Here is a 13,750-nt window from a genome sequence, read left to right on the forward strand (position 1 = left end):
TCAAACTTTTTATTAAAACTGCTTGTTTGTGTTACACACTACAACTTTCTGAATTTGACTTTGACATATTTGTAATGTCTGTGACAGAGTCTCATGCACAAGAATAAATTGTCTGATGTAACAGCATCTTCATTCAGGCTTCTGAGAGGACTGTAGCTCAGGACTTTCAACCAACTCCAACCGGCCAAGGCAGATGGCCGCCCACCCTGAACATTGTTCTGCTGGAGATTTCTTGTGTTAAAGGGTCTTTTTCCTTTCTGCCTCTGCCTTGTTCTGCTCAAGGGGGATTTGTTGTTTTTTTTAAAGCTCTAGTTGTATTCTTGGTGCTATATAATTGTAATGGATTGAATTGAGTATGCAGAAGTTACTGGTTAGGTTTAAATCAATTCTGACTCATAATACATAATAAGTTGCTTTTGTCCTACCTACAGCTTGCAATTGCACTAATCCTTTAAATGCCTCTGTGTTGCTCCTCCATGTGATCAAACATGTCATCAAGTGCAGTGTTGTGACTCTCTGATGTGTTTTTAATAGATGAACAACAAGAGAGCTCTACGGCACAGACGGCAAAGCAAAATCGGGTCCTGGATGCACAGATGTTAAGTTGAGAAAATGCAAGTCATTGTTGGTTTTAGACTTTTAACAAGATTTGTATAATTTATACAGTTATATTTTGTAAAAAGGTTTCAGCAGGTTGACACTCCAGACCACAGGATGGCGGTAGTGCACCTGTAAGCTGTTCCAATTAAAAGGTAGAAGAAGAAGAAGCTTCATCCGCTGCGGGTCCAGACAGAGGGGGGGGACCGTTCTCCTGAAATCTTTGTATTAATTAGTCAAAACGTCGTACGCAATGAGGTTATTATTATCTTGTTCTTCGGTTGACAGTTGAATTCCATTATCTATCATCGTTCAATCTTTTATATAAGCAGTGTGTTTCGTTAGCTCCTATACTAATAGTAAAGCTAATGTTGTTAGCAGCTGTCTGCGTGTATTGTTTGAACGCTGTCTATCTAACATGTCTTCTAGGAATTGAGCTCATTATTGCAGGTGTTTTCTGTTTGAATTGAGTTAATGGTATGGTGTCTGTTGTGTGCAGAAACGTTTATTAATTGCGGTTTTTAATTGATATGGCTAATTTATTGTGTAGGCTAACAGTAGCTAACATCGCGTTAGCTGAACAGATGAATGAACCTACGATGTGTGTGGCGAGGTTTCATGTGTTGGGTTAATTAGATAGTTTCAGTGCTTGCAAGATATTAAATAGCAGCCGATCAAGACACAGTTACTTCTAGCGTCAGCTCGACTTACAGATGTCTGTGAACAGCTCTCACATGTTGCTGTGTTTGTATTCAGAGGGGACCGCGGCAGGGGTCGAGGAGGCCGCTTCGGGTCCCGTGGAGGACTGGTCCAGGGGTGAGTTCAAACCTTCCAGTTGCTATTCGCTAACATCACGTAGGCATAATTTTTAAAAACTATCAACATATGTCAGTATACCCGCAGTCGTCATGTTTGTCTCAGACAGACTCAGACTCATCGATGCCCAGGATCCCGACAGCTGATGTGTAACACATCGACGCGTGTCTTATATTCACCCATTTTAGATTTATGTGTATCCACACAGTCATGAGGGAAACGAGTTAACTTCATACAAATTCGAATAATGTTTGTTTTTGTAAGCCACTACTGCATCATGCTAGAGGGGTGTATTACATCAGTGATACTAAACGTATAAAGCAAGCAGAGAGCTCTTCGTGTGGGGGTGGAGCAGAACACGCTGAAGCTCAGAGCCTGAAGAACCAAATGTGTTCTTCAGACAGTCCAGATCCTTACAGTCTGGACTGTGCATTATATATTATCAATTGTACTTACAAACTGTTGACCTCTTCTTCACTCCTCTTTAGGTACCGTCCGTTTGTCCCACACATCCCATTTGACTTTTATGTGGTGAGTAAAACAGCGTTGGGCTAGAAGAAGGTTTTAGTGAGTTTTACCTCTGAGTGCAGCCAGCATCACTTTTAGATGTGTTCGGGTGGAGTTAGAAGTGTGAGCTGGCACATCTGTAACCATATCCACAGTTTTACAGAGGGTTTTATCTCAGCATTAGGAGTGTTTTAAAAATGGTACTTCAACTTTCTCACTAGGAAAGAACTAGTATATCTATCTACCCTGTAGAGCAGTGTGAGGGGGGGGGGGGGGGGGGGGGGGGGGGGTTAAGGTTGCATTAGTTTTGTCTGTGTGATTGATAGGTTTGAAACACACTGTTTCTTTGTCACAAGTGTGAGATGGCCTTCCCCAGAGTGAAGCCCGCACCTGATGAGACGGCATTCAGTGAGTGTCTGCTGAAGAGGAACCAGGACCTGAGCCCCACACCTGCAGAGCAGGTCAGTCTGACTGGATACCAGTCTGTCTCATCAGATTTAGTAAAGTGCACACTGTGTGCTGTTGAAGTTCACTGACAGGAACCTTGTTTGCTGGTCTTTTCCTGCTTTTAGTCGTCCATCTTGTCCCTGGTCACAAAGATCAATAATGTCATTGACAACCTGATCGTTGCACCTGGCAACTTTGAAGTGGTGAGTCACTATGTCGTTACACACATTCATCAAATGGACTGATGAACATCTCCGATTCCCAATTTAACTGTGCGTCAAGTGAAAATTTACTCTGATCTTAGAATAAACATTGAATCTTATATTAGGTGGAGCACATTTATACACAAACTTTACAGCAGAGGTGCAGCTGTAAATAATGAATACTCTGTGTAATAAGATAATATTGGACCTGTGTCTCTCTGCAGCAAATTGAAGAGGTGCGTCAGGTGGGCTCTTACAAAAAGGGCACCATGACGACAGGACACAATGTTGCTGACCTGGTTGTAATCCTCAAGATCCTCCCTACACGTGAGTGATCACTTGGAAGTGAAGTTAATGTACCTTTTCAAAAACACGGTATCCATGTATCGTAAGGTTTTATATTTGAACTTGGAACTTAGGTCCATTAAAAAGTCTTAATACATCTTATTTAACCTAAATAATCATGTTAAATTTAACTAATTTCAAATAGACTTCAACTTAAATTTAACAGAATCGAAGGAAAAGTGGGGAAAATGATTTCAGCTCACTCGCATGTTTTTCTGGATGCTGATTGGTCAACTGAACATGCTGCTGTGCTCCTACACACAGTGAAGGAGTCACAGCCACAGGAGAACATGTTAGAGTGACACCTCAGGAAAATGTTGTTAATGTCGAACGCTGCACACAAACAGAACAGAGCTCTGGTGAATGTTCTCCTGGTTTTTCTTTTACAGTGGAGGCAGTCGCTGCTCTGGGCAACAAAGTAGTGGAGACCCTTCGCACTCAGGACCCCACTGAAGGTAACGCACTGATCAATTATCAGTGACAGACTGAGAAACTGCTCTAGAAGTCACTGCTGATGTGATGTGTATGTGCTGGTTCCAGTGTTGTCCATGCTGACCAACGAGACGGGCTTCGAGATCAGTTCAGCTGATGCCACCGTCAAGATCCTCATTACCACAGTCCCCCCCAACCTGCGCAAGCTCGACCCTGAACTGCACTGTATGAGCAGCACACTCACTCACTCACACTTTCTCTCTCTCTCTCTCCCTCCCTCCCACACTGAGGGAGGAAGGGACATTTCTTCTACGTCAGTAGAAGAAATGTCTCTTGATTTGGACCATTATATTTAAAGGAGAAACAATAGTTGAACCTCCCTGACTCTGCAGCTTTCATTCCATGAATCAGTTTTATAACCTCTGTGATGAGTATTGACCAGGTGACACATCAGGCGTGTCACCTGCTAATCTGTTAACAAATCCCATCGTCAGTAGCTCTTGCAGTGTCTCCCGTAAGAGCCGCTTTTCTTTTCCGTATAATTAATCCCACAGACATTGAATAGAAATGGTTTTGTTGTTTTCTCAGTGGACATCAAGGTGCTGCAGAGTGCCCTCGCTGCCATCCGCCACGCCCGCTGGTTCGAGGAGAACGCCTCTCAGTCAACGTGAGGACTCTCACTTAGTCTGCCGTTTTCACTGACTCGCCACACAGCACCCTCCCCTGAACTGATCATTGTTTGATGCTTTTCAGGGTCAAAGTGCTGATCCGCCTGCTGAAGGACCTAAGGCTGCGCTTCCTTGGTTTTGAACCTCTTACTCCCTGGATCCTGGACCTGCTGGTGAGTTTTTTTACGTTTGACCAGGCTTCATGTTAAGAATAAAAACATGGAAAAGCCCTTAAATGTATTTTGTGATGAGGTCAGTGTAGTGAGGCCGGTGTCTGCTGTCTTCCAGGGTCATTCTGCAGTGATGAACAACCCGTCCAGGCAGCCCTTGTCCCTGAATGTAGCCTACAGGTTGGTTCCCTCTCACCTCAGCTGTCATTTCTACACCCCCACTACAGCTAGGGCAATGTCAGTAAGCTTTGCTCTGCATTTGTTGCTTTGAAGGCGCTGCCTGCAGATGCTGGCTGCTGGTCTCTTTCTGCCCGGCTCTGTAGGCATTACTGACCCCTGTGAGAGCGGGAACTTCAGGGTGCACACAGTCATGACTCTAGAACAGCAGGTAGGTCTCATACAGGGGGCTCTCACTGTGTTGCATAAAGGGGATGACCGATGAGAAATGAATGTGGAGTGTGTTTGTGCAGGACATGGTGTGTTTCACAGCCCAGACGCTGGTGAGGGTGCTCTCTCATGGAGGTTACAGGAAGATTCTCGGCCTGGAGGGAGATGCCAGCTGTAAGACAACCTCATAAAGTGTTAAGTGTAAGGATTTCTACAGAGGATAACCAGTAGTGTCTGTCAGTAAACTAAATCACCAATCTGTTATTGCAGACCTGGCTGCTGAGATGTCCACATGGGACGGTGTGATTGTCACTCCATCAGAGAAGGCCTACGAGAAGCCTCCGGAGAGGAAGGAGGAGGAAGATGAAGCCCTGGAGGAGGGAGGAGATGGAGAGGACGAAAGCATGGAGACCCAGGAGTGACAAGGAGGAGGTGAGGTTGGAGCAGTTACACATTTTAAAAACAACACACATTCAGCATGTTGACACATCCATCCATTAAATCAAAATTAAAGCAGCTCTGAGAGTTGGAAGTGTGTGAAGTTTCCTTACAGAAACCAAATAAAAAAAAGAAAGTGTAGTTTCAGTTTCAGTTTAAAAAAAAAAAAAAAAAAGCTTCTTTTACATTTTTTGTTCATGAGAAAACTGCATTTTTTGACACTTTCCCCACCCTACCTCAGTCACAGCACTCTACCACATATTGGTCACTCTGAGGCCCCAAATTCAATACAATATCCTGGAATTAGAAACTTCTTCGTGAAAGAAGGCTAACACTTCGTACACAGGCTCCAGTGTGCTGTATTCAGGGACAGTACAGAGTGTAGGTCATCTTTATTACATTAACTATTTAAACTCAATACATACAGATGGTGATCAATTGGTGACTTTCTGACAACATATTGTATCTGGCACTGAATGGAAAGACGCAGCATTTTAACACTCTGGGAACTTCACCTATTTACATTTTTTAATTGAATTTGTTCTTATTTGGTTTTACAGACTGAATTACTTTAATGGCAACAACACACTAAAAAATGGCTGAAACAGAAAATGTATGTTTCTGAGTTATTGCACTTAAATTAAGTCTAGTTTTAAAATTTGATGTTTTTTTAACAAAATAAAATATTTTAGCTTTTTTTGTCTAGGATTCAATAATAAACCTCATATGATTTTCATATAAATTTTACAAAGTAATAGCCTTTTCTCTTGACACTCCTGTATTCTGGTTTTCCACAGAATGAACGTGATTCTTTGAATTCTGTTCAACAGGATTTCCCAGTCATCACAAAACACACAGTGTGCGCTGTCCACAGTGACTGATGGGAGCTGTTTGTGAAGATTTCTCCTGGACAGAAACACCAGCAGGAAGTGTTCGCTGACCTGTTCACACTGGCCTCGTTTACTTTAGGTTTTATTGTCATGTTTTTATTTTCCCCTTGTTTGCTTTGTACTTTCTCTTTGTAACAGTAAAGGTTTTTTTTTTTTTTTTTAATTTAGCTTGACTCTTGTTATTGTGCCAAAATGACGACAGATGAGTCAAAATACTCTTTATTGCAGACAGAAACTTCAACAACCAGGTCACACTAGTGACAAATCCACAGGCTGGATTTGAGCACACAATAATGTAGATGGGTGTAAATGTTTCCTGCTGAAAGCAAAAGTTACAAAAATATTAATGGCTCTAGATGGATTTGATCACTGTTGGAACCTCAGTCCAGAATAGTAACTAAAATAGTGATGTTTCACCTTTCACGTTAGAAAATCTGTACAATCAAGGTGCATCCTGTCAGACTTGAGGTCTAAGGGATTTAGTGTAGTTTCCAGTCAATGCAAACTTGAACACTACATCATAGCTGAGTGATGCCACTGTCCAGCTAACCAGATAACACAATACAACCCTGATAAGACAGTGCAGCACTGAGCTTCCTTCAGTCACTTAGTGGCTCTGAAAATAGCCACAAACACAAACTCACTTGACTAAATACACGAACAGAAAATGTGACTCACTTAGAGAAAAGTGTCTTCAACACCAGAGTCATGGATATTATTTTAGAACCACTGAGTGACTGAAATCTCAGAGTACCGACACTGTGATGGTTCAGGTTGAGGACTAACCGTACCTAAGTGTAAGACACAAAGAGGACAGCAGTGCAACAGAACGACAGCCCAGCACAGTGGCAAACATCTGAAGCAAGATGATAACTGATCAGTTCATGCAGGTCAGTAAAGGGTTAATCTGTGTGTGAAGCATTTCCTCAGGGTGTCACTAGTCCCCATAGGTGCAGCCTGCCACTTATTTTGAGCTGAAGGATCTGGACGCCCTACAGTTCAGTCCAAGCCTGTCTTCACAGAACCACAAGTATGTTGACCCTGTTTTGATCTCAGATGGATCCCTCCAGATCTAAGTTCACGGTTTGAGTTTGAGCCAGGGGTGGACCATTGTGACAATCGAGAGGACAGAGGAGACCAGGCCACAGGCCCCGACAAAGCCAGACCCTGTAGGGTAAATCCCGAGCCGGTCCAGAGGGATGAAGATGTCACAACTGTTCTTTAGCAGATCTAAGAGCAGCGGCGGGTTGTTGTACAACACCATCACCAGCAGGTGGAGCTGTCTGCGGAGACGTACCGACACGATGGGGACGGCCATGGCGGCCGGAGAGGCCTGTGGGGACAGGTGGTCTGTGGGTGAAGTGGTGCTGGGGTAGGGTGATGGGGGAGCTTTGGTGGCTCTGTAACGTGCTTCACTCTCCATGAGGAGACGCAGCTCGTACACATCTCGTGTCAGGTTGAGGATCAGAGCAAAGAGGTAGTACCTGCAGAGTTCAACCACACAGTTCATACAAAAAAGAATCAGCTGAGACACAAAAGCAATCAACATATGCTTAAAGCAAACACTGTGAGCTTTAATTTAAAAGATTAGTCCAAAATCACTAGATGCTGGATTTCGTTCCTGGTGATTCTCTGTCGGGCCTTTTCTGCCACACCAGCTCCACCATGTAACTTTGGATCATGAGCAGTTTTTTCCCATTACCAAACTCTTCTCTTTCCGTTTATCTGGTGCACACTTGATGCTGGTCTTATCGGTCTATAGGATGTTGTCCAGAACTCTACAAGCTTTTTACATGTTGTTGACAGTGCTGTACATAGTTGGATAAACTCCTTGTATTCCTTCAACTGACCGAACTGCAGGTGTTCTTGATCTGACCGGGTGTTTTCAAGGGCTTTTCCTTCACCAGTGAAATCATTCTTTTGTCATACAGCACAGCTGTTTTCCATGGTCTTCCAACCAGTGTACATTTCTTTTTAAGAAAAATAGCAGCTGTTTTGATTACACCTAATAGTGGACTTGTTTCACTGACTGTTACAGTTCTTTGGACTTTGGTCGCAACTAATGAGCTAATGAGGAATGAATGAACACAGCATAGGAAATCGATCAGCTGAGCGACTAAGGGACCAATTATTTTTTAGCTACTAAAACATGAAGAACGATCACTATTTCTGACAAAAGCCTTGAAGGGACACAGTACTCCTATTCATATGTAGCTGTTCTTGTCCAAATCATGGTGTCAAAGACTTGATTTCAGAGATTATGTAAATGCTGAGAACCATAACAACCACTGTCAGGCAAATAAGCACATTTGGGGTTAAAAGTTGATGTTAAAATATCCATTAGTGGCAGATTTTTCTAGATCACCTGACAGAAAATAAAGCTTGAGTCACCTGAAAGATCTCTGACTCCATTTCTGCTGGTCCAGTTTTGAGATGAGGCCCGTTTTTCCAGCCCACAGGACGTTATCACAGGCAAAGTACATGGCTCTGTTGAGGTGGCTGACAGTCAGGCAGAGCCTCAGCACACCGTCAGAAAGGTGTATGGCCCTCTTGGCAGCCTCTAGCGCTTCTACAGAGTTTCCCAGACGCAGCACTGTGGGACAGAAATACACATTAGTCACTCTCGTTCAGCTTTGGCATTTGGAAAAGAACTCAAAGCAGCGCTTCACTCACACTTTCTGGTGAGGCTCATGTGTGCTTCCAGCTGACTGACGGTTTTGCAGAGTTCAGCCCCTGCCCCTCCTTTCTGTAGAGTGTAGCCCAGCAGAGTGCAGGCGTACTGCGCAGCCCTATGGGGGCAAAACACACACTGACATTTAGGCTCACCAGAGGCTGCTTCGTTGTAAAACAGCTGGTCTGTTAGAGCTGGATGGATAACTAATCCAGGCATATATGATAATATTGCAGCTCTCTCAGTATCAGTGACGATATCAGGTGACAGTAACAGTAAAAGTCAAAATACAAACTAGGTTACTGTTAGTTTGTCTACCAGAGGCCACTAACCAGCCGATTGTAAAATAACCTGCAGAGAATCCTAAACAATCAGAATTACATCAGCTGTTTTGTTGTAATTTTAAAAAAGAGAGAACCATTTGGATCAGAAAATTATTTTATTTATATGAGTCACCTAAAAATGTCTTAGTCCTGATCCAGTTTAAGCTGCACTCTTTCCTAGCACGGACCAGTCTTATTCTGCTGCCATGTAACTCAGGTCAGACTCATTTTAACCTCCTCTGTGAAACACACTATTGAAATAAGCTGTGATTAACTAGTAGTCTGCTTTAAGAAACACCTCCCAGAATCCAGCTGGTATATAGGGAATCGTTTCATGCTAAATGTCGTGATGTTTTAATATAGCACTAGATAAAAAACAAACCCACAGCTAATATTAGCTCAGGTATTAGCACGTAGTGTTAAATATCTAAGCTACTGCTGACTGAGGACAGGACTGAATACAAAACCAACCTTATCTGTACAAACTAAACATTAAACCAACTTAGTAAACAGTTGGTGCGTGGTCTACAGTCAGTCCTTTTGCAGAGATGTCATACTAGCTAACCAGCACACTTGAGTAGCTAAACGTGTATGGTTTTAGTGAGATTTCACACACTGTTGTTAATACAAACAGTTAACGTTAACTTACCTAATAATCCTCTCCTTGGCTTGGCTCTGGGAGTTAAAGCGAACCCAGGAGTCCATACTTTCTCCTCGTACTTGGACTGAAGCAGCTGCTAGATAGTTAGCTAGCTAGCTAACGTAAACCTTAACTAAAGTTAGCCGTTAACCTGTAGCCTGTTTATTCTGCAGTTAATAAGTGCCAGATGTTGCTTTCCTGGAGGTGATGTTTGTTAAAATGAGTATTCCGAGGAGAAGTGAGTGAAGCACCGATCACCTACTTCCAGTCTCCCTCACACACGGATATCCGGCTCCCACGTCTTCTTCTTCGGCTGTTCCTGCTGTGATCTGCCGCAGATCGCAGATGCCCTCTACAGGTCACTTCACTTTATTACAGGTCTGCTTTAAACAGCACAGCTAATAAAAGCTCATGTATTATTATGGATGACACAAGTGTGAGGACATCATTAAAAAACAATTAGTAAGTATTTTACTGTAGTACATTTTGATGTTAATACAACATTTTAGATTTCCGCTGAAAGCTTATTTATAATGTAGAACATCTGCAGTAGACTCAAACATGTATTCACTCAGTTATCAACAGCATCAACTTTAATCAGTCTAGATTAATCGATTTCCTGGTGGAGTAGTAAAAGTACATTTTTGGGCATGGACTTTGTACATCGTTTGTACATAGAATTAGAAGTGGTACTTCTACTTCTACTGGTACTTTTTAAGTACCTGAACTTTACATGAGTACTAAGTTTGTGTACTTCTACCACTGATGCTAACATTGCATTTGCAGCTGTTAAGTGTCTCCAAAGTTGATGTGTGTTCATTAATACATTTACATTAGCACAACTAAAAATAGGCCAAATAATGCCTATTCTATTTCCCTCTTCCTGTCTCTCTGTCGAGTCATTCCACCCTTTGCCCTCTGGACCTGTCTGACTCGTCCTGATGCCCAACTTCTGGCTGGAGATCTCGTCGCCTGAATCCACCGTTTGCCCTATGGGATGCATTTGGAGACTGGAGTTGGTCAAACACTACCATGAAGTCGGTCTTGGCCTCGGCGGACGTCGGAAGCTGTTTCTCGGAGGTCTCGACTCAACGCTCGATAGTCCAGGAATGGAACAAGTCTGCCTGCAATAACTAACTGGACTCCACATTAACTTAAAAGACATTAACTGTTATACTGGACTGCTGCCTACACAGCATGTAATCACCTATATGAAGATGAGTTCCCTGTTGAGTCTGGTTCCTCTCAAGGTTTCTTCCTGTTGCCTTCTCAGGGAGTTTTTCTTGCCACTGTCGCCCTCGGCTTGCTCATCAGGGACAATCACTTTATTATGACTCATACACATACACTGTTCATGTACTGTTCTTTGGTTGTGTAAAGCTGCTTTGTGACAATGTCAATTGTAAAAAGAACGATACAAATAAAATTGAATTGAATTGAATTGAATAAACAAAAAAGTAGAAACAATGCGACCGATACATGACCTATGATTGTCTTTATGTAGAAATACATAATGCTGCATATATGTATACATATGTATGCATCAGTTTCGCAAATCAAAAAACACATGGCTGTACCCATGTTACTGTTTTTAAATTCTGCCATTACTGGCAACAAAACATCATTAATAAAGTATGTATAAACAAGACAATGCCATGTTTGGATTTTCTTTTAATATACAGTCAACATTACAAGAGCAGCACACCTTTACAATAAAATAATTACAAAATAAAAATAAAAATATTCTAACATTCTTTACTACATTTCTTTAATATTGGGGTGGTGGGAAATGGGATGATGTAAATATTTTTCTATTTGTGTCACATTAAGAACAGACTGGAATGATCAACATATAATCAGTGATTCAAATCTTGATACAAATCCTGCTGATTTACATTATGAGAAAAGAAATTCATGAAACACTGGATTATTTAACCTTGTGGTTAAATAATGATCCATTAAACTATCGTTCCATTTCAATGTTTTTTTCAGGAGTTATCATTCCAAAACATTCAAGTGTGTTTTTATGCTGGTCATGGTCTGTGGTTTGAGTGTTCATATTCTAAAGCCACAAAGGCTTTCACTTTTTGGCAAACCTGAGACTACAGGTTTGAACTTGACCAGAGACTGTTTTAGTTTTTACAGCATCTTCATGAAACCATCTGAATATGTGAAAAAATCAGCTTCAGCTCAGGAAAAAAATCGGGATGCTTCCTTTAATGAGACATTAATAAATTTCGTAGTAATTTCCATGTCCATGTGTTTCCATGGAAGTAGCTCTGTGAAGTGCTGTGAAAAGATCTCAAGCTTTCAGATCATCACACTAAATTTAACGTAAAACAATGACAATCAGAGCAAATACTTAATACAACTTTTCAAAAGATAACTGAACTTAGCAGCTAGTCCAGGTCTGGACTTTGACTGTTGATGTATAACCAGTTATGCCTGAGCTTCAATTCACAGACTGATGACCTTCAGGATTCTTTGGTAGAGACCAGAATTCATGTTGCCCTCACGTATAGCAAGTCGCCCCAACGTTAAGTAGCTAAGCATCTCCACAATATCACACTGCCAACTCAATGCTTGACCATAGGTGTGACGGTCTTTTTGTGGAATTCTTTGTTTCATTCATTCCAGATGTAACGGGACCTCTGCCTTCCAAACACTGTTTGACTTTGATCAGTTAATAAGTTGAACATTCTCCCAAAAGGTTTGAGGATCATCTACATGTGTCAGAATTCGCTCCTGGAGTCATTTTTGGAAAGTTGACCACTCATTCCAAGGCCTCTCCATTTAATGATTTAGTAGATAAATGATTTTTCTCTGGTGGTGGATCTATGTAGTCCCAATTTTTTAGCCCTGAACACAAGATGGTATTACTACACTCTTTACTTCCAATAAACATGTAAAACTTGTTTTAGTGTTTGCTCACGTTGCCTTTGTTTCCTGTTAGACTGTTTTTGAAAATCTGAGACCTTTTAGAGAGATACAGACAAGAGGAGAAGAAATCAGGAGGGTGTTGAATATTTAGAAGATGGTATTTATTTGGTAAACCAAATTCCAACTAGTGCTTTTTCGCTTATTGCTAGCCTATTTGTATAGAGGCAAGCGAAAACTCCAGTGCACATGGAGAATAAAGTCCAGTAATCAGCAAACAATTGAAGTTGTTTGAATTAGTAGAAAAACTAATACTTCCTCCTTTGAAATGAATGACTCATGAAATAAAGTATTACCAAAAAAGAAAAACTTCTGAGTGGCAAAACATCCCACACACAGCAGTGAGATCATGGCCCATATTTATCAAGCGTCTTCATAGTCACTCCTAACTCTAAAATTCTAAGTCACACATTTGTGGTCCTACTTTTAGGACTGGAAATACGAATTGTAAACATTTCTGGTTAGGAGTCACCAGTAGATATAAACATGTGTGCTGATTCTGTCAGAAGACAGATGTCTCTAACACTTACTGACACAGAGGACATTAAAAGATACTCTCAGGACAAAATTGTCTTTTGGGGGGCTGCTACTGTTCCAACAACAAAATAATCATAAGGTCACCAGAGAAACCACTTACATGCAGCTTCAGACACACAACCAACAGTATGGACCACAACATATCAAACTCACACAGTGCCTTTGTACACCACACAGCATAAAATCAACAAACTGCATTTATGTAAATCACTGGTTTCTCAGGAGGTGTTACGAGATGTGAACCATGTGATGTGTGATTTAGAGGACAAATGGCCTAAATTCACACACTAGTGAGGCATCCTAAGTGAGAAATAACCACATTCTCCTGGATACACAGCTCAGTTATAGGGTTTACATGTGTTTACATGTGATTGTATAGAGCTGATGAGGTTAGTCCATGGTTGAGTTTGTATGTAATTCTGAGGCGCTTGATAAATATGAGCAGGAGTCCAGGAGTCCTGTAGCTCACAGGAAAAACAGTGATGAGCTGTCCTGCCATCTGAGTGCATGGTACCAATGTCAGCGATTCAAATAGCTAATAAAACTGCAAAGTGTAAAAACAGCAGGGAGCTTCACAATGAAGCTGAAGTTGGAGGATGATAATGACAGCGATGAGTTTGGATTATCTGAGAAAGCCTACAAAAACTTTTGTAATTCCCTGAACATGAGCAGAGGAGAACATATACATATCACGGATCTATGTGAGTTGTCCATGCTAGATTAAAATAGTGCCAAGCGTACT

At 41.6% G+C, this 13,750-nt stretch overlaps 2 protein-coding genes across 4 annotated transcripts; one reads left to right on the forward strand and one right to left on the reverse strand.

Annotated features, from left to right (window-relative positions):
• The first annotated feature begins 729 nt into the window (after positions 1-729).
• On the forward strand, positions 730-6,060 carry ilf2 (interleukin enhancer binding factor 2). 3 transcript variants are annotated; one of them, XM_026349127.1, is made up of 15 exons: positions 730-855; positions 1,354-1,413; positions 1,902-1,944; positions 2,277-2,381; positions 2,493-2,570; positions 2,795-2,897; positions 3,305-3,370; positions 3,456-3,572; positions 3,936-4,014; positions 4,101-4,188; positions 4,304-4,365; positions 4,459-4,573; positions 4,656-4,746; positions 4,843-5,009; positions 5,808-6,060. In XM_026349127.1, the coding sequence occupies exons 1-14, from the start codon at positions 851-853 to the stop codon at positions 4,992-4,994; spliced, it is 1,164 nt and encodes a 387-aa protein (XP_026204912.1). In that variant the 5' UTR covers positions 730-850; the 3' UTR covers positions 4,995-5,009; positions 5,808-6,060. The 3 variants fall into 3 exon arrangements, with proteins under 3 accessions (XP_026204912.1, XP_026204910.1, XP_026204911.1); XM_026349125.1 differs by having other exon boundaries at positions 4,843-5,004; XM_026349126.1 differs by having other exon boundaries at positions 4,843-5,004; positions 5,841-6,060.
• Positions 6,061-6,103: 43 nt separating this feature from the next.
• On the reverse strand, positions 6,104-9,825 carry pex11b (peroxisomal biogenesis factor 11 beta). The gene is made up of 4 exons (XM_026349128.1): positions 9,544-9,825; positions 8,574-8,689; positions 8,292-8,493; positions 6,104-7,384 (listed from the first exon to the last, which is right to left on the reverse strand). The coding sequence occupies exons 1-4, from the start codon at positions 9,597-9,599 to the stop codon at positions 6,979-6,981; spliced, it is 780 nt and encodes a 259-aa protein (XP_026204913.1). The 5' UTR covers positions 9,600-9,825; the 3' UTR covers positions 6,104-6,978.
• Between the last annotated feature and the right edge of the window lie 3,925 nt (positions 9,826-13,750).

Source organism: Anabas testudineus, chromosome 11 (assembly GCF_900324465.2).
Source record: "Anabas testudineus chromosome 11, fAnaTes1.2, whole genome shotgun sequence".
Lineage (NCBI taxonomy): Eukaryota > Metazoa > Chordata > Actinopteri > Anabantiformes > Anabantidae > Anabas > Anabas testudineus.